Raw genomic sequence first — 26,756 nt, forward strand, 5'->3', positions numbered from 1 at the left:
ATCAAGTAAAGACAATACATTAGATGTCGTTTAATGTGTTGGAAATTTCTTGTGCTGTAAGGAATTCCAAATATTAAAGATTGCAAAAAAGGGCCAAGCATGGGGAGAAATAAGATGTGATACAGTGAAAAAAAAGAAAAGCAGAAATTACTTTGACTAAAGCTATGCAGAGAAAGCTAACATCCACAAGAAAAAACAGACAAAACCCAGAATGAATATCGTGAACAAAAGTGGTGCTACCTTGTAAAAAATCAAGACAAATAGATTTCCTATATGTCTTCCAAATCACCACTACATTTGATATTGTCTTCCTTTATTGTTCCAGAAGGATTTATTTTATTTTATTTTTGTTAAGACTTTTTTTTTTGATTGGGAGGTTTTGTTGCTGTGTTTTGATTTTATGTAAGCTATCTTCCTACACTGTTGGACTTATTTATTTGCTTTTTTTGTTATTCAGTTGTTTTTTAATTGCATCTGAATTTTAATGAGCCTATTTGGGATTTTCTTGGCAATGATATTAGAGTGTTTTTACCATTTTCATCTTCAGGCCATTTTAGAGTACTTGGACCATTTCCATCTTCAGTTCATTTTACATCTGAGGAAGCTGAGGCAAACGGTGATTTAAGGACCAAAAAATTGTTACTTCATGCAGGATTTTAATTCATGAAGATGCACATTTTTGAGTCCAAGGGCAGTGTGCTATCCACTGTGCTGCCTAGCTGTTTCATTTATTTGACTGCCTAATTGTATTAATTTATCAATAATAAAAGGAAAAAAGAGTTCAACAGAGGCAGAAATGTAAGCAAACTTGTCACTGGTGTATACTTCAGACAAAATGAGGATATATGTGAGGAGTTATCGAAACACATCAGAAACCTTGGAATTTAGATATAAAGTAGTGACTACAAGAGAAGGAGACAATGCTCACTTATCCTGATATCTCCTGGAATTCTTTATTTGCTCAAATAAGAATCGCTAATAATTGATTGCTTGCCATTAATGAAAAAAATTCATTCTTTGAAAGGTAGAAAAATTAACAATGGGGCTCAAAAGTCAAATATAAAATAGGTTTTCCTCTAAATGATCTTTCATTATGCTAGGACATATAATATGTAAAAAGATAGTTTTTCATAATTCAAAGAAGAAGGAGAGAAAACTCATATAACCCTTGAGGACATTGCTGGCCATTAATCTGATCCAGTTACTCATAAAATTTAGGCACACTCAGAAATATACAAAAATTGAACGAGGTCTCTGGGGTCTCTTCCAAACACACTTATTAACAATATGAAAATAGAGTCAGTGAGTAGAAATATTTGGGGAGTGGAGGAAGCCTTGCTGTGAAATCCAAAAGCATAACATTGAGGCTGCCATACACATCTCCCTGCAATCTGGTCCATCCACTCTATTGATGATTTTCCGACAAATGACTCTACTCCAATTCTTCCCTCATTGGTCACTCTCCTTGAATTCTGTATTACTTGACACCCTCTTTCCTTTTGAATTCTCTTTCTTTCTCCTATGCTTAAACACAGAGGGCTGATTTCCCATTATTATATTGGTTGAAAGGGATTTTCTGATTATGGAACACAGTGGAGAATCATGTCCAGCCAAAATATGAATGCTAGATAGAAGAATAAGGATCAAAGTTACAGAATCATAGAATGTTGGAGATCGAAGAGATCTTAGAAAACAGAATGGAGAACATCAGAGTTTAAAAGGGTGTCTTTGAAAGTAGAAAGAGCCTGAGAAGAGAGATTGGCAGGATTAAAAGGGGTCAGCTTCTTCTCATGCAGCTCTCTGAGTTTACGTCTCCTCATTTCTAAAGCAAGGGTCTTGAACTGGATGGCTTTTAAGCTCCCCTTCCATTTTTAGATCTGTGATCCCATGGTCCTAAGTGAACAAAGATAAATCCGAGAATGTGGAATCTTTGAATTAGAAGGGGCCATGGCTCACAGAGTCCTAGATCTTGGAGAAACTTTAAAACAGAGAATGTTAGAGCCAGAGAGGATCTTAGCAAAGAGAACTCTAGAATGTTGTAGCTCAAAGAACCTTCGAATAAGACATTTATGGTCAAAGGATAAGATCTTGAAAGGCATCTTGTCTAACCCTTTTCTTTTCAAACGAGGAGCTGTGACTGCTCTAGCCTGAGTGACTGTCTTAGTATAGCACAGCCAGTAAATTCCTGAGATTGATTTAAACCCAGGTCCTCCTGATGCCAAGTCCAGTGCTCCATCCTATACAACATTATATAACATTAAGAGCAGTGAAGCATGCTGGTAAATATTTAACATCTGGTTCTCTGAAGAATTAGAAAAAATTATATACACAACATTTAAAATTTAGTCTGAGTTATTCCTTTTAAAATGAAGTGTGGTACACTTGGGAAAATAATGGCAAAAAATGCAAGAGATAGAGGAGATTTTAGAGACCTTATCCCATTTTCAGATGACATTAGACTAATAGGGACAGTTTAGGTACAGTTTAGATAGAATGATAATAAAAACAATCAAAATAATTAACAAAAACAGTAGCAGTGGCATCAACAATAATGAACATTTAGATAGTCCTTACTATATTACTGGAAGCCCTAAGCTAATTGCTTTCTAATTATTATCTCATTTCATGCCTAAAACAACATTGTGAGGTAGGTATTATCATCATTTTATAGATGAGTAAACAAGCAAATAGAGTTTGAACGATTTGCTCAGGGTCATATAGTAATAAATGTTGGAAATTTATTTGAACTCAGATTGAAGTCCAGATACTGGCTTATGGTTAGGGTCCCAAAATCAATTCACCATTTAGAAAATAAGATGAAATTGGGTGACAAATTAGCTTCACAAGTTTAAGGTGGGGAGAGAGGACTAGATTTCAGTATATCTGAAAAAAGATTTGAGGGGGAGGAGTTAAATTGTGATCTCAATATGTGTCAAAAATATGACACAATAGTTAAAAACCCCAAGTACTTACAGATTTAATTCTGAGAGATACAGTGTCCAAAACCAGGTGATCCTTTTGCAGTCTGTTGTAAATATAATTCACTTTAATCTCAAGCCCCATATTTTAGGAAGTGTGTTGATAAGCTCAAGAGTGCCTAGTGGAGGACAATTAAGATAGCTATGAGGTTGGTTCAGGGAGTCAGTGAGATTTCTTTTTCCTTCAGATTTCTTGATTTTGATAAATGGATAGAATAATGGATGAACATGGCAGTAGGATTGTTGGTAGAAGAGGGTTTGGATCCAATCTTTCATGTTGACTGCATGGTTTTGGACAAATGGAAACTCAGAAGAAACAAATTGAGATTTTTGAAAAATTTCCTAATGATCATGGAAGGTGTTCTTAAGAAGGCTTTCTAGTCCCTAAGTGTCTAAGTATAAAAATCGGGTAGTTCTTTAACTTGGAACCTTTATAATCTTGATAATTGAATTTCAAAATAACTAGTTTCAATTGGAAATCCTATTTTTATAATTAATTTTAATTATGTAGACATAATATAATATAATGTAGACATAATTATAATCAATAGACATTCCTTTGAATAGGGATCTACCAATGAGGTCCAGGACACAAAAATGATTAAGAATCCTGAATTAGAGATGTCTTATAAAGGACTGGTTTTCTTAGGGAGGTAATAATTTGCCCTCTTGAAGGTCTTCAAGCACAGACTGGATATGTAGATTTTCTGTTGAGAGGATTCTGGTTTGAGTGATGCTTGGATTAGATGACCTCTAGGATCCCACCCAACTCTGAAATTCTGTTATCCCATACTTAGGAAGTTGTCTAATTTCTCTGAGAGTAAATTTTCTTTTATCATTTGCCTTAGGTCACACAGGGAGTGGGTGGTATGATCACGTCTCCTGATTCCCATGGCATAGTCTTTTCTATTTTTTGATTGTTGTGTTTAATATAGATATTCTTTGAATGGAGGAGGACCTTGCGTGCCTTTTCATCATTTTATGTACCTTGATTTTTTTTTTATTTTTGCAAGGCAATGCGGTTAAGTGGCTTGCTCAAGGCCACACAGCTAGGTAATTATTAAGTGTCTGATTCCAGATTTGAACTCGGGTCCTCCTGACTCTGGGGCATCACTTAGCCGCCCCTGTACCTTGCTTTTTGATGCTTCTTTCACCTAAAAGATCTAGCAAAACTTTTGCTGTAATGATGGAGGAGAAGTAAATGTCTGCAATGGATAGATTTCAGAACAGGAAATCAATTGGTATGGGGTGAGACTCACATGTCACAGTGAGCATGATAAGACAATTTCTCAGCACAATTATTATATATAATAGGAATATATTATAAAGGAATATATGGGAATAAAAAAGAAACAAGATGTGGTTCAGTCTTGGAGACTGGGTAAGCCCCCCCCCCCCAAACCAAATTCCTTCACCCTGTTATGATTTCCTAGTTCTGTTTGCTCATGCTCTTTTTTCCTTGGCCTCATGTTTCATTTTCCTTTCTTCTTCCTTCTTTCTACCTTGGGAAAAATTAATTCATAAAGAACATACACATTTACTGTTCTTCAATTAAAGCCACCAGCTGCTATTTTCACTCCCACTTCTGTGCCGCTTGAGTGAAGGCAGAGAAAATCATAATACAATATTGACTGGACCTTCTCTAAATTTATATGATTTTATTCTGAACTGGACTCTTATTTAGGCAAAACAATACTAACCTTTCTAATTGATTGCTACTAACCACATCAGACTCCCCAATCTTTTCCTCAAACCTCCCATAGCTCTTCCTTCTTCCTACTTGTCAGATGAGAACTTTGCCTCATATTTCACTTTTACAAATGCTATCATTCACCAAGAGATCTCTCTTCTCCCCTCTTTCTTCTCTCACATCACTCAGAAGCCTCTTCCAATTCTATCTCAGATGATGAAAAGGTCCTTCTTCTTCTTCACAGGTCCGACCTTTCTCCATGCATATAATTCCATTCCATGATGACTTTTCTGCCAAATCGTCCACTTTATCATCCCTACTTTCACTTTTCTAAAGTCTTTCCATCTACTCACTCCTTCCCTACTGCCTACAAACATGATGAGAAGATTTTATATATATTTCTCCCTCATTGTCAGAAAATCCTTTTTGCCACCCTGTCAGGTCCATCGCCAGATAGAGCCAACCCTTGAGAGCAGGGCCCAATCTGTTAGACTATTTGAGTTGTTTTAGGAAGATTCTGAAGATCACCTGGCAGGAAAAAATACCAGATCCTGAGGTCATGTCTTGAACTAATCTCCCTAGTGTTCCAACATTACTAGAGAGAGTGAGACTATGATGGGTTGGACATGTTAGAATGTCAGAAACACGCTTGCCAAAAAAGTCCGTTTTTTAAAATGGAGAACTCACCCAGGCCAAGCACTCCCAAGAGGGTCAGAAGAAGTGATACCGAGATACCCTGAAGGTCTCATTGAAGAAATTTAGAATTGATTGTATAACATGGGAGAGACTGGCACAGGACCTGGTGTGCCTTCATCAGTGAGGGTGCAGCATTCTCTGAGGAAGACAGAATTGAAGCAGCTCAAAGGAAACATGACATCGGTAAATTTAGAGTCCTCACCCGAGGTGTTCGCATGGACTATTTGTGCTCGATCTATGGTAGAACATTCTAAGCTCATCTTGGTCTGATCTTTTAACATTCTGTTATTTATCTCAAAGAGAGTCAGGTCATTTTGCTCTTCTGTGTTGTATATTTCTCCTTATTTTGGCTAAACTTGTTAAGAAAGCAATCTACAATGGGATCCTCTACTTGCTATCCTTATCTTTGCTTCTTAACTCTCTATAGTCTGACTGCTAACCTCATCATTCAACTGAAATTGCTCTCCTCAGACTACAGGAGGGTTCTCATAAGTGCCAAATCTAATAGCTTTTTATCAGTTGTCATTCTTAACTTTTCTGCCACTAGTGATGCTATCAATCACTTTGTTTGAATTGCTATCTTTTTTAGCTTTTTGTGTTGCTGCTCTCTCTTGATTCTCTTACTTATCATGAGCTTTTCATTCTCCTTTACTGGATCTTTACTGAAAATTGCTGACTAATCCAGAGTGTTTTTTAAGGTTCTGTCTTGTGCCCTTTTTCCTTCTTTCTCAAGAAGAGCTCTTAGTGATTTCATTGGTTCCCAAGGATTCAGTTATCATCTTTGTAATTTCCTTATTATTGTTGCTGGTGTTACCATTTTTTCAAGTAGGGTCATCCTCACCATCTCTCATTGTCAGGAAACTGTCCCTAACTAACTTTCTGCAGATGATTCTCAGATTTATTTATCCAACCCTAACATTTATTCTAACCTTTAATTTCATATCTGTGACTGCTACTGAACATCGCAGACTGGTGCCCCATGAACATACTACATTTGAAATGTCCAAAATTGAACGCATTATTTTCCCCCAAAACTTCACCTCTTTGTAACTTTTTTTTTATTACTGTTGAGGATGTTCCTATTGTTCCAGTCAACACAGTTCTCAGGGTGGGAGTCATACTTAGCACCTCCCTTTCTCACCTGTAACAACTTTGTTTTGCTGAATCCTATTGAATTTATTTTTACATCTCTGATATATAGATATGTATATCTATATATCTATATATCTATATGTACATCTATATGTATATATCTCATTTTCTTCTCCTGACATTTCCACCAACCTTATGGAGATATTTATCACCTCAAATGTTGTCGTTTTCCCCTTGATTTTGGAGGATACTAATCATGGGGATTTAGCTAATGACTCATCATTCTTGATCTGAGTTTTGAAGGACCCTAGCGATTATAAAATGTAGACATGGCAGACTATACAACATAGGTAGGAGATGGAAATGCTAGTTATGAGGCAAACAATAGCACATTGGTCAATTTCTTGGCAAAGTCACTCAAATGGTTTGCCATTTCCTTTTTCCAATTCATTTTATAGATGTGGAATCTGAGGCAAACAGGATTACATCACTTCACTAGGGACTCGGAGTTATTAAGTATCTGAGGTTGAATTTGAACTCAAATCCTCCTGATTTCAAGGCAAGGACTATATGCAATGTACGACTTAGTTGGTCAAAGTGTAGGATACACCAGATTGTGAAGGCTTTTATATGCCAAAAGGTGGATTTTGTAATTTTTCTAGAAATAACATTTGGCAATTAGTTTTAGGACTTAGTTTGCAAGTTTCTTGGGGACACTGAGTGTCTAGATTTAGACTCTGTATATGTCAAACAGCAGGAGTTTAATCATTGCTCCATGACTGATTGATTGATTAGTCAAAATGCAATAGGCTTGGATCTTCTGAAATCAGGGAACTTTAAATCCAAGCTCTTTCCAATTTTATCCTTTATTTCCTGTCTCATATACTCAAGGTAGATATAATAGACCATGCCCCAGGACTTCTGTGTTGACCTCAGTCTCCATCAAAAGAGTCACTTCTGTTCAATGAACTGCACTTGGACAGGTGGCTTCAGAATGAATGTCAATTGGAAGAATTTTGGGTCTGACTTTGGGTTAATCCATTCCCCATCTCAGAAGAAACTGCACAAACTCTCTCTCTCTCTCTCTCTCTCTCTCTCTCTCTCTCTCTCTCTCTCTCTCTCTCTCTCACACACACACACACACACACACACACACACACACAAACAGATGCATGAATTCACAGGCACAAGTCTCCTTGCGTATAATGCCCATAATCTGCCCTAGTCTCAGATTCTGACTGATGTTACTTTGTATTTTCATTTGAGGGGACTTGGAGGAGGTTGAGGTAGGGCTTTGGAATGGAAGTTTTGGTTACAAGTGAGACTGGAAATAAGAGAAAAGGAGTGAAAAAAGAAGTAAAATAAAGAGTAAGAAAAAAGGATCATATGGAACTTCTGAAAGGCTTGCTCCTCTTCCTCTCCAGGCTTTTTCCAGCCTGATCTTCCTTTTGCTTGTATCCTCAAGAATATTTTGAGATCAGGAGGCATTTCCCCCCAAGTTGATAGTAGCACAATCATGGAAATTCTGCTGAAAGATTTACCATGTATCTGTCCATTTAGCAAGAGTAAAATAATCATTTTCTTTCGTCTTCATTTCTCTGCAACGTTTGGATATTTTGTAGAACCTCCTGTTCTTGGTCTTTAGAGATCATTTACCCCCCCCCCTTCCTTGCCCAGACATTTAGGAATCCATTCCATTATTTTGAGAAATCTTTCCTTTGTATCAAACTTCTCTAGGGATTGAGTCTGACAGTACTTTTCCTCTATCTCTAGTGTATTGTTTGTATTCAATAAATAGCTCATTATTCCTAGACTAAGAATGAGAGGGTTTCCTTTTAGATTTTGTGCTTGAATTAGATTTTGTGCTTGATCCTGGGGACAAGTCAATCAGTCTTTCTATTTTAGGATAATCCAATCTTCTGTTGTACCTGGTTATTCTTGTTATCATTTCCTCAGTCTTCTCCTTGCCACACTTACCTTTCTTTTTTCTTTTTTTCTTCCTTTTTCTTCTCTTTTCTTACTCATTATTTCCTACAGTCCCTTCATCATCATCTTTCTTCCCTTTTCATTCTGTCTTCTACATCTGTTCTAATAATTGTTATTCTGGTCATCATCAACTTCTTCATCTTTCATTATCTTTTCCTTCCGCTTATTTTATCCTTCTCTTTCTACTCTGCTTCTTTTTCCCATGTCCGACACTTTCTTTTTTTGTTTTATTTATTTTATGTTATTACAATAATTATGTTATAAGAGTAAACATAAACCCCGCCTCCTCTCCCCCAAGAAGATAAGAAACCTCAAGAATAGTGAGAGAAAATAATGTACTTCAGTCTGCATTCAGATTCCAATGGCTCTGCCTCAAGTTGTTTCAATATTTTTCCCACAGTTGCTATTACTAGCTGTATTTTCCTCCATTCTATTCCTCTCCACTCTTATTTATTCTATTTTCTCTCTCCTTTCACTCTGTCCCTGTTCAAAAGTGTGTTCTGAGTACCCTCTCCCACAATCTTCCCTCTCTTCTATCACCTATCCCCCCCCTTCCTTCCCTAATTCACCTTATTCCATCCCATTCTTTTCATTTTTTCTCTAGGGTAAGATAGGTTTCTATACCCTATTAAGTATGTATGTTATTTCTTCTATGAGCTATTTCTGATGAGAATGAAGGCTCACTCATTCCCCATGTCTTCCCCTGTTCCACTCCATTGAAAAAGCTTTTTCTTGACTCTTATGTGAAATATCTTAGTCCCTTCTTCATTTCCTTTCCCTTCCTCTCAGTACTTTCCTTTATTACCTACTGACTCCATCTTTTTACTATGTTATACCATTATATTCTGCTCCTTCCTGTGTCATGTCTATAGATGCTTCTTCTGACAGCTCTTATAAATGCAAAAGTTCATAGGAGTTATTAGCATCTTCTTCCCATGCAGTAATACAAACCATTCAATATCATTACATTTCTTATAGTTTGTCCTTCTCATCCACCCCCTCTATGGTTCACCAGAATCCCCTATTTTAAGATCCAACTTTCTGTTTAGCTCTGGTTGTTTCAATAGGAAAGTTTGAAAGTTCCCTGTTTCATTGAAAGTTCATCTTTTCTCCTGAAAGAGTTTTTTTTGCTGGGTAGTTGATTCTCAATTGTAAACCAAAATCTTTTGCCTTCTGGAATATCATTCCAATCCCTATGAGCCCTTAATGTAGATGCTGCCAGATCCTGTGTAATCCTGTCTATAGTGCCACGGTAGTTGAAATGTTTTTTTTTTCTGGAAGCTTTTAGTATTTTCACTTTGTCTTGGGAGCTTTGGAATTTGGCTATAATATTCCTGGAAGTTTTTCTTTTGGAATCTCTTTCAGGTGGTGATTGGTGAATTCCCATAATTTCTATTTTGCCCTCTGCTTCTAGGATCTCAGGGCAATTTGCTGCATTGTTTCTTGAAAAATGAAGTCTAGACTCATTTCATGGTCATGACTTTCAGGTAGCCCAATAATTTTTAAATTATTTCTCCTGGATCTCTTTTTGAGGTCAATTGTTTTTCCAATGAGATATTTCACATTTTCTTGTAATTTTTGTCTTTTTTTGGAAGATTTTTATTTCTTCCTGATTTCTCACATAGGCATTCACTTCCTTTAGTTCCAATCTGCATTTGAAGGAGTTATTTTCTTTGTTTTTTTTTTTTTTTAAGGCTTTTGCAAGGCAAATGGGGTTTAAGTGGCTTGCCCAAGGCCACACAGCTAGGTAATTATTAAGTGTCTGAGACCAGATTTGAACCCAGGTACTCCTGACTCCAGGGCCGGTGCTTTATCCACTCTGCCACCTAGCCGCCCCATTACACCACCTAGCCTCCACTACTATGCCACCTAGCTGCTCTTGAAGGAGTTATTTACTTCAGGGAGCTTTTTTATCTCCTTTTCCAGCTGGTCAGTTATGCTTTTTAAGGCATTCTTCTCCTCATTTGCCTTTTGTTTTACTTTTAACATTTGGCCTAAACTGATTTTTAACATTATTTTCTTCAATATTTTTTTGTATTTCTTTCATCAAGTTGTTGATTTGGTTTCCTTGATTTATCTATATTGCTCTCATTTCTCCTCCCAATTTTTCCTCCACCTCCCTTAATTGCTTTTCAAAGTCTTTTATGAGTTCATCCATAGCCTGGGCCCATTTTCTATTTCTCTTAGAGGTGTTGGATACAGAAGCTTTGAATTTGTCATCTTCTGAATCTTCCACGGAACCAAAGTAATCTTCTATGGTCAGATTCTTCTTTTCCTTTTGTTTGCTCATTTCATCAGCCTAAGACTAATTTACAGCACTTCCAAGGCTTTGGGGTTTTTTTGGGACACCCCACTGGGACCTTTATTCTTCCAAGGTCTTATGTTCTCTTGCCTTTGCTTTGATATGTAGATGACCACAGGTGCTCCACTCTGCCCTGGAGCTATGAAGAGGATCCCAGCTCTCTTAGTATGGAAAGTCAAACTGCAACCTAGATCTGCGTGTGGGCAAGGAGCATAGTCCTGTTCCAGAGAGAGCAGAGAGATTTCTGCAGTCTCTCCTGAACCCCTTACCATCTGTGGGTTGTGCTCTGGAGGTGCAGGCTGGTTTCCCCAATTCCCGCTGCAGTTTCTTGCTACTGGGCTGCTCTGAGGCCAGTGCTGCTCAAACTGCACTCATTCTGGTGCAGCAGAGTTCTCTTACCACCTCTTCAAGCTGTTCTTGGTGATCCCTGGACTGTCCTGTGCTGTGCTGTGGCCGCCTGTTTTTTTCTAAACCCCATCCCAGTGGAACAGACCTTTTCCACAGAACTTCTAAGTTATCTTGTCCTGGGAAATTGTGTCACTCAGTCTTTCTGTGGGTTCTGCCCCTCTAAATTTTGGCTAGAGTCATAATTTGATGGCTTTTGGAGTTTTTTGAGGAAGGGGTTTCTGGGAAATGCTGCCTTCACCCTGCCATCTTGGCTCTACCCCCTTACATGTATGACATTTTCAAGTTTCCATATTGATTTCACATACATGATTTTATTCCACCTTCATAACAACTCCATAAGGGAGATTATAATAAATCTTGAATCACTAAGTTTTACAAATGTGAGCAAACACAGTATATATATCTTAAGGTACTTTCGTTCAGTCAGAATCAAGAAAAAGGACATTTTTACTTGAAAGTTAACCAAGAGTAGAACTAAGAAACCATGTTGTTTAATCCACTATTTCTTTCCATGTGTCTCATTTCCAGAATATCTTTTGGAGATCAGACTCATATAAACATGAAAATTGATGCCCTCTCTGGAAGTATGTGGAAGAGGCCATTTTCTTCCCTTATCAACTATACAAATTTGTTTTAGGCAGTAAAACATATTAGTATAAGATTTTGTATGAATTAGTTTAAGTATTGGTTTAATCAATACCAATAGATAGAAAGATTAGGGTCCCCTCAGCATATGGCCTAACATTTGCTAACTCGATTCCAGGATTCCATTCCATTTATATTTTGTTCCCAAAATACAAGCCTTGGCCTATCCTTCTCAGTAGAATAGCTCCTAGTAAGGTCTTGTTGATAGACTGTCCCTCCATCACACCTCCCCTGCCCCCAACCCCTAAAGGATCAACCTAGCTATGTTTATTGAAGTTTTTCACTTTCCTGGGGATAGGAACTTCATTTTATGGTCTTAACTCTTAGAGACCAATTGCTAACACATAGAGAGGTTGTCATTTGTACGGAGGGAATACCCACAGCAGTGAAATTAGGAATCCTTGAAAGCATGTGTGTGCTTTTATGTTTGTTCATATGCAAGTATATACGAGTCAGTCAGATGGTTCAATGGATTGACTTCTTGGACTGGAGCTAGGAAGTTGTTCAATTGATTTGAATTGTGCTCATCTCTGTGTCACCACATTTAGGGTTTTCTTGGCTTGTCATTTCTCTAGTTCATTTTATAGATGAGGAACCTGAGGGTTAAAGGATGAAAATGAGTCTTCTTGACTTCAGGTAATCTAAGGAGCCAGGAAGACCTGAGTTCAAATTCAGTCTTAGACATTCATATTGTGAACAAGTCACTTAACCTTGTTTGCAGCATTTAGGAAATCTGTAAAATGATCTGGAGAAGTAAATGGCAAATCACTCTGTTACTGCCAATAAACCCTACACAGAGTCCTGAAGAATTGGGAATGACTGAACAAAGGATTATGTGTTATATGTGTACATATATATGTGTTTGTGTATATATATATATATATATATATATATATATGTGCATGTATTTTAGAATCTTTCAACAAATCTTTCAGTCATTCAGATAACAGTTTTTGGGGGACCCAGCCCTGGAAGATACTCACAGTCAACTGGTACACTGACAGTCTTCCCGGATTAGTTGGAGGCTGCTACCTCTTCTGCATTACAATTCTTCTGAATCAGGGCAGGAGAACTTCCACAGGGCCAAATCCCATATTGTTGGTAAGGTTACTAGGCAATTAGAGACTTTTGGTAGCATTCCTAGTGGATCTTTGTGCAGAGCTGAGACTGGGTGTAGGCTAAATTAGCAGATTTTTGGGCTTAAAACACAGGGGACACAATAACAACAATTTTTAATGACTTCTTAGAAACATACAAGTTAGTGCCAAGGAATTCTGCTCAATAGATCATAATGGGCTTTATTTTATAATTAGTCAATACTTTTACAATTCTGTGAAGACTTGATTTTTTCCTGGTTGGCTAGGAGCACTCAAGGAAACACTATTGATATGCTGATATTTTGTAAAACATTGGTAAAACATTTGTGAAACATTAGAATTGTAGACTCTGGAATTGGATGGGAAGACTGACACCTAAGCCAAGCCATTACTGAATCCATTGTATAACTTGGCTCTAAGTCCTTATTCAGTTTCAGCTTAATGACTTGGTGATGGGGAATTCATTTCCTCCTGAGGCAGGTTCTAACACTTCTAGGTAGTTCTAGGAGCTAGAATATTTTTCCTTGTATGAAACCCCAATATTTTCTTCTTAAATTTCAATCTATCTTTCCTAGTTTGTTATAGGGGTCCAAGCACAACGCATTGAATTCCTTTCCTGGATGACAGTACTTCAAATATCAGAACAGAGTTCTGCTTCCCCCCAACTCTTTTCTTCTGCAGGCTAAATATTCTCATAAATTCTAATTTAAATTAATTAATTAAATTTGAATTATTCAAATTAATTTTAGTTTTACAATTCTCACCATTCTAATTTGAGGGGATATTTTTTATTGTTGTCATTTTGAACTTGATAAGCAACACACATAATTATTTCAACAATCAGAAGGAGATTGAATATGGAACTGTAGTTTGCTTTTAAAAACATTATGCAAGCGTATTACATGAGTTTTAGGACTCCAACTTTCTCTTTGTCCTGAACTTTCCTGTTTTATCATGTTCACTAAAAAAAAATGAAAGGATCAACGACCCTATTTCTTTTCTTTTCTTCTTTTTCATTGATATCACAATTTCCCACATCCCCCTTCTCTCCAAAATGATGCTCGAAATACAGAAAAGGAAAAAAAAAAACTCTTGCAACAAGGAGGCATAGTTTCCCTTCTGCGTTTATTGTATTTTCATGTTAAATGCATTGGTATGTCTCTAAATTTATTCAGTCTTTCTTTGTCCAGATGTTAAGAGTGAAGTTTATGTTTTGGCTATTTCTCCAACTCTTTCATTCTCCTTCTCTCATTAGAAACAATTGGTTTAAGTGACTTGCTTAGGGTCACTTAGAAAGTATCTGAGACCAAATTTGTTCTCAGGAAGCTAGGACCATATAGCTCACCCACCTCATTCTTGCATAGCCCTTTCCATTTTCTCAAATGAATATTCTAGGTGATTCTTGTCACCTGTGAAATTTAAATTTAATTTTTTCAATTTCTATTTGGCTCTTGTTTTTCACCAGGAATACCATAAACTTAGAGTCCATTTGAATTTTTTGAATTTGATAATCCTGTCATTAGTTATAATTGATTTTAAGTCTTTATCTTTGACTTTTTAGAATAGAAAATTTTAAGATCTCTTATGTCAAATCAAATCTTTTAAAATCCAAATTGCAGTTATCTAAACTATTTATTTTGTAGCTACTTGCAGTATTTTTTCTTTGACTTTGAAGCTCTGGATTTTGGCCAAAGTATGACTCGGGAGTTTTTATTTGGGGTTTCTTTCAGAAAGTAATCAAAAGGGGACAGTTAGGTGGCACAGTAGATAAAACACCAGCCCTGGAGTCAGGAGGACCTGAGTTCAAATCTGGTAATTACCTAGCTGTGTGACCTTGGGCAAGTCACTTAATCCCATTGCCTTGATTAAAAACAAAGAAAGTGATCAAAAGGGTTATTGATTTTCACTTTGCCTTCTGTTCACTTAGGAGTTCTTGAAACTTTGTATGTATGATTTTTTTAGTAGGTATAATGCATCTGAGATTATCTCTCCTTGAACTGTTTTCTAGAAAAGTGTTTTGTATGAAAAGTATTTATAAATACAAATACCTTATATTTACATCTATTTTTATTACCATTTGATTTTGCTATAATCTTTCATTGAGTTTCATGGAGTCATTGTTTTCTTCTTTTTCCACTCAAATTTTTGGGGATTTGGCTACTTCGATAGGTTGAACAATTTCAGTTTTAACTGACTTTTTTCTTCTTTGACATCTTTTTTCCCCCAGAATTCTTCAGCATTTTTTATTTCTTGCTTCATTTCCCCAGGTATTCTTATCAATCTTGGGGTCAATATATTTTTCCTCAGAAGTTCTATTTATAGATATTGTAGAATTAGTTTGCTTTGGGTTTGACTATTGAGCTTGTCTCTGTCCATAATATTAAAAAAAAAGGTTTTGTATAACTAAAACCAATGTAACCAGATTAGAAGGAAAGCAGAAAATTTCGTGAGAAATTTAGTTTCTTAAATAAAAGTTTCATATCTAAAATATATAGAGAATTTTGCAAAATTTATAGGAATATGAATCATTGCCAATTGATAAAGGATCTCAGAGAAGGGACTGAGCCTGGTACCCTTGATGATTCATGTCACATACCCTGCTATGAGCTTCTTTCTTTGGTATCCCCCCCCCCATTTTCCACACATAATAACCCATTTCAGGTTTTAGCATTATGGCAATATTTAATCCTTTACACTTTCATAAGTTATAACCAACTAGTTGTAGATATTACTTCCTTTTAAGTTCAGGTAAAGGTGGAAATATCCAATTCCCTAAACGGCAAATGCAAAATACGTTAAAACACCTGGCCTTTGTGTTGGACTTTAAAGGAAGGGTCAGAATTTCAGAGAGGAAGTGGAAGTTGTTCATTTTTGGCATCTGGGACATCTTGAGAAGAGGGATAGAGGTAGGATAGTATATTGCACAGGAGCAGAAAATGGTTGAATTAAATCACAATATTTAAGTAATCAAAATTATTTAGGGGAGATTCATATTTATCCAGCATTTATATGAACTCCTACAATGTATCAGACATTGTATTCTGGTATGTGTTAGGCACTTCTCAGAAAGGGATGTGAAAAATCAATACCTTTGAGAATATTATTAATATTATTAAATAGGTTTTGCAATGCAATGGGGTTAAGTGGCTTGCCCAAGGCCATACAGCTAGGTCATTCTTAATGTCTGAGGCTGGATTTGAACTCAGGAACTCCTGACTTGAGGGCCATTACTCTGTCCACTGCACCACCTAGCCTCCCCTCCTTTGAGAATATTATTAAGGAAACAGCGGGAGCAGAGATAAAAAATGACAAATTTTATACAAGGAATTTTTTTGATGGGGTGTGGGCCACAAAGATTAAGGAAAGAGCTCTGTAACTGTTGAGTAAAGTCTTGAAGGATGGTAGGGATTGTGCAAGACAGATGTGAGGAAGAAGCTAGTTTTGGGCATGGTGGTGTACAAAAGAGATGGGAGATAGAGTACTGTATATTTTTGTTGTTTTGTTCAATCATTTTAGTTGTGTTTGACTCTATGACTCCAGTTGGGATTTTCTTGGCAAAGATAATAGAATGGTTTGGTATTTCCTTTAGCTCATTTTATAGATGAGGAACTTGAGGTTAAGTGACTTGTCCAGGGTTTAAGTGCTTGAGACCAGATTTGAACCAGAAAGATATCTTCCTGACTCTAGGCCTGTCGTTCTATCCATTGCACCATCTAGCTGCCCAATAAAATTCTATATAGGGTGACAATAAGCTGACAAGCTTGGTTGAGCAAAGAGCATAACAAATGGTGAAGGGCTTTGTATTCCAGAGAGAGGTATGTGTATTTATCTGAGAAGTCACGGTTGGTGACTGAGGTTGGGATCAAGGCAAACAAGCAGGAAGATAAAAGTTGAAGTCAGGTATTTATCATGCAAGTCCTTTGCAGACTAAGACTATCTTAAATTTTAAGTATATTGTTAACATATAACCCAGCATCTAGCTTAAGTATAGTTTAAAACAGGCAGATGATGGATTGTTTGAGTAGTCCAAAAATGGACCTCTTCTAGGATTCTGGGGACCAGCAATCTGCGATCTAAGTTTCTTTCCATTCTACTTCTATGTCTCTTGAGTTGTTTAGTGATGTGCAAATTTGTGATTTTCTTTTGTTATTTTGAACTCAACCCCATTTGTCTTATAAATTTTGCATATCTAAAAGTTTATCTTAATATTAACCCCACCTGGTCCAAATTGGTCTGTGGCATTTAAACATATACCTGGATCCTTTCCATGTGTTCCATTTCTTGCCCATGAATGGGAGAGCGTATTTATATATGCACAAAGACTTAGTACTCGTTTTTCTCCCTCCTTAATTCTTGGAACAACTTTGCTCCGACTCATCAGTACACTTCCAAGGTCTTGTGCAGTTGGTTCAAGACCAGTGACTAAGTAGAAGGGGCTCTATTTAGGGGAAAGAATTCTCTAGCTCAGTCCTGGGACCCTTTGAACTCACAATATGATTACTTTTGTGGTAGTTTAGAAGTTATTTTAGGAGCAAAGGCATCTGGTGCTGTGCCGCTCTCTTTTCCACGTTTGAATAATTTCTCTTTCACATGTATCAAACTCTGCTCCCAGGAGTTCCTATGATGGGGCAATTATGTCTCTTGGATAACTGAGATGAACAGTTTTAGTCCCAGGGTAAAAGTTAGTTTTCCCTTGTAGGCTTGATACTGCTCGTTAGTTGAAGGACCTCAAATGAAATACTTTTCTTAAATTAAGAAATCTGGAATTTCATGGGGAAGGATGTTACCTCAGCAAGCAAAGATTAAACTCCTTTATGTCGTAGCTATTGCCCTAGCTCCATGTGTTGTTGAAGCTTAAAATAATTATCCCTTGGTGGCAATTTTTATGGCAATGAAGTTGTCTGGGTTCAGTGCATTTGGTTTGTGGACAACAGCCATATGGTCTGCCAGATGCCCCAAATGAAAAGTCCCTTGACAGTATCTGAAAGGAGGTGTTTATAATATTTCTTGCATATTTTCAAATTATTTCCCAGGGCATTTGAACCATTTCCCATCTCCACTCACAGTGCATTAATGTGATTGCCTCCCAGAGTTCTTCCAATATTTTTTCCATCTTTATAATCAATATCAATTTGATGAAATAATACTTTCAGAGTTTATTTCCTATTTTCTTTAGGATTAGAGTTTTGGAGCAGTTTTCTCATAGAGGTGTTGTTAATTTGCTTTTCTTCTCTTAGGAAATTGTTTAATCAAATCCTTTGATTACTTCTTTTCAATCTTGTGAAAAATTGAGACCTGAAGAAGGTGACTCACTTTACACTCATGGATTGTGTCCCTAGGAGGATTAGGGATATAATTTCAATCTCCTTACTCCCAGACTACTATTTTTTTCCATATTTCATTTTGATTAGGATGTAGCCTGGATAATTATTAATATGTGTATGGGTGTGTATAAAACATTCCTTTATTATCCTTCTATACTTCTTATCAGCTAATATTAACTAAGAGTCCATTGTGGACAGAGAACAGTTCTGGGTCTGAAGAAGATATAATTGTGATAAAACAAGGTGCCTTTATGAAAATTGTAATTGATATCTGTGTTTGCTATCCTCCTAGATTTCTGTTTTTTCTTATTCCCTCACCAACGTTCTACTTTTATCCCTAGCCACCAGTGCTTTCTTCACTTAAACAGCAGAGATCTTTATTATTTTGGAAACAAATTTTATTGATCCCTCCCCCCGTTTTTATGTCACAATTATTTCTGGAAGCACTCTCCTCTGCTTTTAATACCTAATAATGAAAACCTGATTTGTAATTAAGAAAACCAAGATAATTAGTCATTTGATGATGGTCAGTCTGTAGAGGAGTACGTATAGTTCAATATTTGCTTCATTTTCTACTCTTGGGATAATGGCCTCGTGCCACTTCCATGGTACTTTATGGAATTACCCATTCTTAGAGTCAGTGATTTCTCTGCAAGACATCAACTTTGTCCCTTTGGGACATGCTGTCTTTGTACAGTGATGAACATTATAGAAATAATGGACATATGTTATTTTTGTCATTCCATTTTAGATTTTTAAACGTCACCTAATAAGGATATAATAATAATTCACATTTACATGGATCCTTAAGATATATAAAGTGCATTTGACAAGGATCCTTACCTCCTCTCTCTCTTCTCACTGTCTTGTATTGGTTTTGGGTGCTACCAATAACCTTGCTAATTAGACAAGGCAATACTAATTTAGGCAACAGGAGAGGAGGACCAACACTCATATAGTTTCAAGTCTTTTTAGTGGGTCCTACTTGTAATTACAACTTTGGATTCATAATTGACTTTCATTTTGGTCCCCTCAAAAGAAGTTTGGTGCAATAAAATTTATCTTTCCCGTTTCCCCATTATCACAGAACTAATTACCTTTCAGAAGGTACAAGCCTTCTATGCAGTCTTTTCATGGCTGACTTCATTTCCTGGTTTCTCAAAGTGTAAATCAAGGGATTCAAGAGAGGGGAGAGGACAGTCAGGATGACTGAGAAGACTTTGTCAGAGGGAAGTGTAATGAGGGGCCTGTCATATTCATAAATACCAGGGACAAAATGTAAGGTGATCACAGTGATGTGGGAGGAGCAGGTGGAGATGGCTTTCTTCTTGCCCTCTCCTGTGTAAGACCTCAACATCACCATGATGATGGTGTAGGAAATAAGGAGTAGAACAAACCAAAGAGTCATTATTAGGCCATTATTGGAAACTGTTAAAATATTCAGAACAAAGGTATCAGTGCTTGCGATTTTTAGGATTTGCCCAACATCACAATAGAAACTATCGATGATATTAGACCCATAGAAAGGAACTCGGATCAAGAAAGAGATCTGCACAATGGAATGTAGAAAACCCCCTATCCAGGAGGCCACCAAGAGCCCAAAGCACCTTCCTTTACTCATGAGGGTCACATAATGAAGGGGCTTTGAGATGGCCAAATAACGATCAAGAGCCATCACAGAGAGAGTAAAAACATCTACCCCACCAATGAAATGGAAGAAAAATATCTGAGTCATGCAGCCATTAAAAGAGATGGTCTTTCTCTCAGCTAGAAGATCCAGCAAAACCTTTGGAGTAGATATAGAGGCAAGGCAAATGTCCACAACGGCTAGATTTCGGAGCAGGAAGTACATAGGGATGTGAAGGTGAGATTCGAAGGTCACAGTGAGGATGATAAGGAGATTTCCCAGTAGAATTGTTATATACACTAGTTGTAGTAAAATAAATATGATGATACTCAGACCTAGAGACTGGGTAAGGCTCGTAAAAACAAATTCCTTCACTCTGGTGTGATTTCCCAGCTCCATTAGCTATTTTCACTTTCTTGGCCACCTCGAGAAAAAAGATGTAATGTTATAACTATGGAGAATGAGAGTGCACCCTATGTGTGACAGACTGTTGCAAGGCCGTGAGAAGTCCTGCAAAGTCCTTTTGTTCCTTACTCAATTTTGTGATCTTCCTATGTCTTTCTGTAAGCACAAAATTGTAAAATTCTCTTGTCTTTATCTACCCCCATCAGCCATTTTTATTATGGCATCTTTTATCTGATTATGAAGCCAGAGGCCAGTGGCCAGATACTTATTGGTGCTGATCACTTTCCCTACTTTTAGATTCTGAGGACAGAATGGAACTAGAATGAATCCCCAATATCTATCAAATTTATGTCAATTATGAACAGATAAGCTCCTCTTCCTTGGAGGCAACAATGGATTTAGGAATGCCAGTATTTTGAGGAAGAAGGGAACCACATTGTTCAGCAGGTCCTGCTGCTGATTTTGAGTCTGCTCTATCTTTGGGAGGGAATAAGCATTAATATAGCAATACGTGACAGCCACTCTGCTTTATGAATAATATTTTATTTGATCTTCAGAACAGTCCTGTGAGAGCAGTGTTGTTTTTAAAATATATATTTCAATTTTGTCAAAAAGGTTAAAATTATATTTAAAATTCTGTTTTAAACATTCATTTAAAAAACAGAATTCCAAATTTTCTCTTTCCTCCCTGTGCCTCCCTTATGCCTTGAAAAGTTAAGCAATCTAATATCTAATAAACATTTGAAGTCATGCAAAACGTATTCCATGTCACAAAGCAAAGCACAAGCACACAAACAAAAATGAAATGAAAAACTTTAGGTATTATTATTATCATCCCCCACTGTACAGCTGACAAAACTTAGGTAAGTAGAAGTTGATGTGACTTGTCCACCGTCATGCAACTGAAGTTGGATTTGAATTCAGGCTTTCCTACCTTCATATACAGTAGAACCACCCAGTGGCCAATGGTTTTGGTTACCATTGTTTATGCTAACTCCTCTTTCTACAGCCTGCATTGGAGCATACCTGAGGCTTTTGGAATTTGACACCTCCAGTTCCTGAGTCCAGGTTGCATCTTTTACCTCCTCTTTCCCTGCCTCAGCTCTCTTCTATTCTTGAGGCTTCACAGTTTGGTTTAGATCTCAAACTTCTCCTTTTTTGTTGACTTACTGCTTTGACCATCATTGGTTATTTTGAGTCTTTGGTAAAACTCCCTCACAGTTCCACCATTTCCTTTTTAGACTATATATGAACTTTATAGGGCAGAGGTTAAGTTAAATAAAAAGGAATGGGCACAATAACTCAGATTATTGTGAAGTCTGGAAATTCTGCTCTTGCCTTTGCTTCAGATCTCATCAGGAACATCCAAATTTCATCCAGCCGAGACTAGTAAAACCAGGAAGCTTAATCGATGAGAATGATTCTGGTCACTTCTTTTAAGGGATGTGGCAAATGACAACAAAAGATGCTTTATTTATGGGCCCTCCAATTACCTGTGAAGTCCATTGTGACATTTCCCTTATTTTCCTCCTTCTTAGAATTGTGAGAAATTTGACTGCTCTGTAGGCATTAAGCATCTTGGAGTAATGGGTAGAGCATGTGCTAAGCATTTTGTTGATTTGGATTCTAATCCTATCTTGTTCACTTATGGAATTCATGAGCATAAATAAATTTACTTCACCTACCCAAGGCTTATTGTCTTCATCTTTAAAATGAAGGAGTCCTACTGGGTATTCTTAAAGGTACTTGTCAACTTTAGATGATTATGAGCCTATTTTAGTGAGAAAATGGGACTGAGTTTCAGTCCAGGTTCAGCTCAGTTTCCTCTGTTTACTTGTCCATCTATCATATTGTAAAGTCATAATGGTTTCTGAGGATTCTGACTTGGAAGAACAAGAACAAAGTCTTTGATCTCCACAAATATACAGTTCTGTTCTTTCAGTTGTTTAGTGGCAAACCCTGGACTGGTAGATTTGAGGGAACTGTTTCTTAAGAAACTCCTAAGTTAGTGCCTATATAATCTTTTGGTAAATCACTTATTTTTTTCTGGGTCTCAGTTTGCTCATCTGTAAAATGAAGGGTTGGACTAAATGGTACCTACCTTTCCAATCTAAACTCTAAGGGTCTATATAGACAGAAGAATTTTTCTGACCCTGAATTGTTTTTTAGGATTTTTCAAGGCAAATGGGGTAAAGTGGCTTGCCCAAGGCCACACAGATAGGTAATTATTAAGTGTCTGAGACCAGATTTGATCTAACCCTGAATTGATCAGGAAATTTATTTAATCACAACACTAGTCTTTTCAAAATACTAGTGAATGAACTATGCCAGGTTGGCAGTGACAAATTATTTCCCTTAGATGACTTGATGATAACACACACACACACACACACACACACACACACACACACACAAACATACAGATATAGATGCAGACACACACTTCAAAGCTCTCTTGCCAACAATGGTCTGAACCTTATCCATTTCCTTGAGCTTTTGTGATTTTGGCAGGAGGCTGGAGAACTCTGTGTTCCTTTCTCTGTACTGTCAGGGAAGCTCAATCAGACATGAGATAACTCGGTCTTATGTTTTCTACCATTCCATGATATTTGTTTGACCTTTGCAAACCACAAGAAACTCAGTAGAATATTCAGAATCTCTGTCCTTGGTGCTTAAAACCATTCTTTTCTTTTATCCTTCCCTCTACATAGAAACGTTTTTTAGACTGTTTTTTCAGCCTCTGTTTTCTCCCAAGTCCGTGGGCCCTGAAGATGCTTCTGAATACTTTGAAGCATCGAGGAAAAACCTTTATTTCTGACAGTCCCCATTTTGCTCACCTGTTCCTTAAGAACCTTTGCTGAATTTGTCCGTGCAAAGACTGAGGACATTTTGCCTTTTTTTCCATTAGGGGATCTGTGGTTTTCCTGGTGTGGAGTTTTCATTGCTGATAGAGATTGGCATCCCTTCTTACCCTCATAATCAGTTTTCCTGAGTTGCTCTGGCAGAAATGCAACTTGGCTAACCTTTTGAATCAAATGAGAACTAAATGAGATCTAAAAGGTTCTGAAGACCTTAAAATACTGATCTGTAGCCATTAAGCAGCTTGGTGTAATGGGCAGAGCCTGTGCCCAGCATTTTGGTGACCTGGATTCTAAGCCCATCTTTTTCACTTAAGGAATTCATGAGCACGGATAAGTTCACTTCATCTACCCAAGGCTTAGTCTCTTCATCTTTAAAATGAAGAGTCCTACTGGGTATTCTCTATGGTACTTGGCAACTCTAGATATTAATGAGCCTGTTTTAGTGAGAAAATAAGACTGAGTTTCAGTCCAGGTTCAGCTCAATTTCCTCTGTTTCCTTGTCCATACAATTACACAGCTGCTATTTTTTTAGATCAGGCAAAAAGACACAGAATACAGTCTGCCATGGAGTCTTTTCTAGTTTGGTTGCATCCACTAGAAATCTCGTAGGGTGGTCCAGCCTTTCAAAATTCACTTTGCCATAAAAAAGGGAGAAACAGAGTGGTGGGTTAGAGCCCAGAGGATGAGGGGTTCTGCTTCTAACTTGTAATTTGTATAAGTTGTTACCTCTTGGTCTGTTTCCTTATCTATAAAATGAGGGTTTTGGACTCAAGAATTTCTAAAGTTCCTTCTAGGAAACTCTTCTGGAACCCTTGAAACAAACTTAGCACTTTTAATGACAGCTTGGTAACTCAGAAGAGAAAGAGCTGAGCCTGGAATAAGGAAGACCTGAGTTCAAATCCAGTTTCATCACTGTGTTATCTTGGACGCAAATGAATTAACTTCTGTTTGCTTCACTTTTTTTTATCTGTTAAATGGGAATAATTATAGACCTACTTTCCAGGGTTGTTGTGAGGATCAAATTAGATAATATTTGTAGCATTCTTATCACTTTGTGAGACAGAGATAAAGCACTATAGAGATGTCAACCAATAGCATTATTTAAAAATTTTTCAATGCAAGTATTTTAATATATGAAAATTCTGTCACTAAAGTCAGTCAGAACCTTTGACCTTATGTAACTAGACCTACTAAGTGTAGGTTCCTGAAGGTCATACCAATAGAATGGGAGGGAGGTGAAGAGAACTCAATTTTAAATAAGGAACCAGGTGAGAGAGGTTGGTGTAATGGACAGAGCTCTGTGCCTGCAGTTACCAAGCTGAGCATTTCAATTTGGCCTTATCACTTAAGTTATGTGACTCTCAAGAAGTCATATGGCCTAGGCCAATCTCATTTTCCTAAAAAGTAAAATGGAGATAATAATGGTACCTTTCCCATACACTTCTACACTGCACTCTTATGTTTGGCTGATGGTAGGAGCTTAAAACATGCTTATTCCTATCTCTTCCCTGGTGATTTGAATCGTTCTCTGTCACTTGCTACCCTGCTGGCTTTGGAGAAATCATTGAACCTACATAGGCCTCAGTTTCCTTACCTGTAAATGAAGGGATGGTACGAAATAACTTTAAGGCTCTTTCTCTCAATCTGGGATTGGATGAATAAGAGAGCTAAAATTCTCATGATCATGTCACAAACAAAAGTATCTTGTAAGGGACTCAGGACATTAAAAAGTATCTTTTGTTTTAGGATCACCCTGTTTTAGGATCATTCCATAGCTGTATGAACACAAAGGGTCTATTCCCATAACAGTTCCTACAGACCAAGACCTATTTTAGGGGAGGGGTATCACTTACATTATAAAAATCATAGATATCTTAGACATTCAAATAAAGGAGTTGAAGTCAGAAAGACGTGATTTGGAAATCTGATTTAGACACCTGCACTGTGGTCCTGAGCAAACTACTTAACCTCCCTCATTCAGTTTCCCCTTATGCAAAATGAGAATAATGGGCACTTACCTCGTAAGTTTGTTGAGAGGATCAATATGATAGTTTAAAAATGATTTGAAAAACATTTAAACATTATATCTATGCTATTATCATTATGGTTATGATCATTTTCCCATTGTTCTTTCTGTACACAAACTTCAGCAATAGAACAGATCTAGATAAGCCAAATGATCTAGTTCATCAGACAGCTATGTTCAGTGTCCCAGACCCTGACACCACTCACAGTTGGCCATCATGCTGGCCGCCTTCCCACGTTAGGAGGATGGGTCTTGTCTATTATGCAGCTCTTTTGAGCCAGGGCAGGTAGGAGCACCTCCAGAGAGAGGTACAGAGTACAGAGCAATTAGAGCAGGCATGCAGGTCCCTGGTGGGATGAGCTGGGACAAAGGGTACCCTGGGTAGGAGGGCACTTAGGGCTTAACACACAGGGGGCCTAGCAAAGGATACTTCTTAATGACTTTTTGCGTGTATACTTAGTAATGCCAAGAAATTCAACTCAACTCTCTAGTGGATTTCAATTTTTGATAAGTCAAACTCAATTTGAATCAAACTTTCTGATAAAAAGAAACATAGAAGAGATATAATTTTCAGTGACTGATATTTTCTGGATACATTTAAATGGAAAGTACATTAAAGTCTTACATTCTTAAGAACTGGTAGGAAAATTCAGAGACCATCTAGTTCGACTTTCTCATTTCACTTGAAAAACGGGGGCTCAGAGAATTTAGTTACCTTGCCCAAGTCACACCGATTTTTGGCATCGGAAGAATTTGAAATCAAATCTTCTTGAATGAAAGTGTGCAACTCTCTCTGCTACACCAGTGTACTATTATCTGTCTCCTTTAATTATGAATGGGACATTGTTCTCAGTCACAATAAAAGAAAAGTATAACTGGAAAAACAGAACATTTTGAATGTGTAAAAATGAAGCTTTTTTTTTTTTTTTTTTTTTTTTTTTTTTTTTTTTTTTTTTTTTTACAAATGAAAACAATCCATCCAGAGTTTAAAAATATTCAACAGGAAATACTTTCTTTGAATCACTGATAAAATTTTGATGTTGGCCATATGGGTAAATTTCAGACTACAAGAACAGCCAGTTTTATGTTTTAATGTTTCCCCCCAATTGCATATAAAAATAATTTCATAATTTCTTTTACAAAAATTTTGGCTTCTGGGGCAGCTCGGTGGTGTAGTGGATGCAGCACCAGCCCTGGAGTCAGGAGTGCCTGAGTTCAAAGCTGGACTTAGACACTTAATATTTACCTAGCTGAGTGGCCTTGGTCATGTCACTTAACACTATTTGCCCTGCAAAAACCTAAAATAAAAAAATTTTGGCTTCCAAATTCTCTGCTTCCTTCTTGTACCATTCCCATGCCTTGAGAAGGCTATTTATATGATATCAATAACTATTGGTAGTCATGAAAAACACATTTTCTTATTATCTATGTCTCAAAACAAAGCAAACACTCATAAACAATAAAAATAAAATGAAAATGTATAAGTACTATCATTATCCCCACTTTATAGTTGAGGAAACTGAGTTATACAGAAATCAAGTGATTTGTCCAGGTTGATATAAACTAGTAAGTATTTGAAATTGGATTTGAATTCGGGCTTCCCTTCCCTTCCCTTCCCT

At 37.0% G+C, this 26,756-nt stretch overlaps 1 protein-coding gene across 1 annotated transcript; it reads right to left on the bottom strand.

Annotated features, from left to right (window-relative positions):
* Positions 1 to 19,311: 19,311 nt before the first annotated feature.
* On the bottom strand, positions 19,312 to 20,298 carry LOC141518993 (olfactory receptor 4D11-like). Its single transcript, XM_074231418.1, has one exon. It carries the CDS (start codon positions 20,242 to 20,244, stop codon positions 19,312 to 19,314), a length of 933 nt encoding a protein of 310 aa, XP_074087519.1. The 5' UTR covers positions 20,245 to 20,298.
* Positions 20,299 to 26,756: the final 6,458 nt, after the last annotated feature.

The sequence above is a fragment of the Macrotis lagotis genome, chromosome 3 (assembly GCF_037893015.1).
Source record: "Macrotis lagotis isolate mMagLag1 chromosome 3, bilby.v1.9.chrom.fasta, whole genome shotgun sequence".
NCBI classification, from domain to species: Eukaryota; Metazoa; Chordata; class Mammalia; order Peramelemorphia; family Peramelidae; genus Macrotis; species Macrotis lagotis.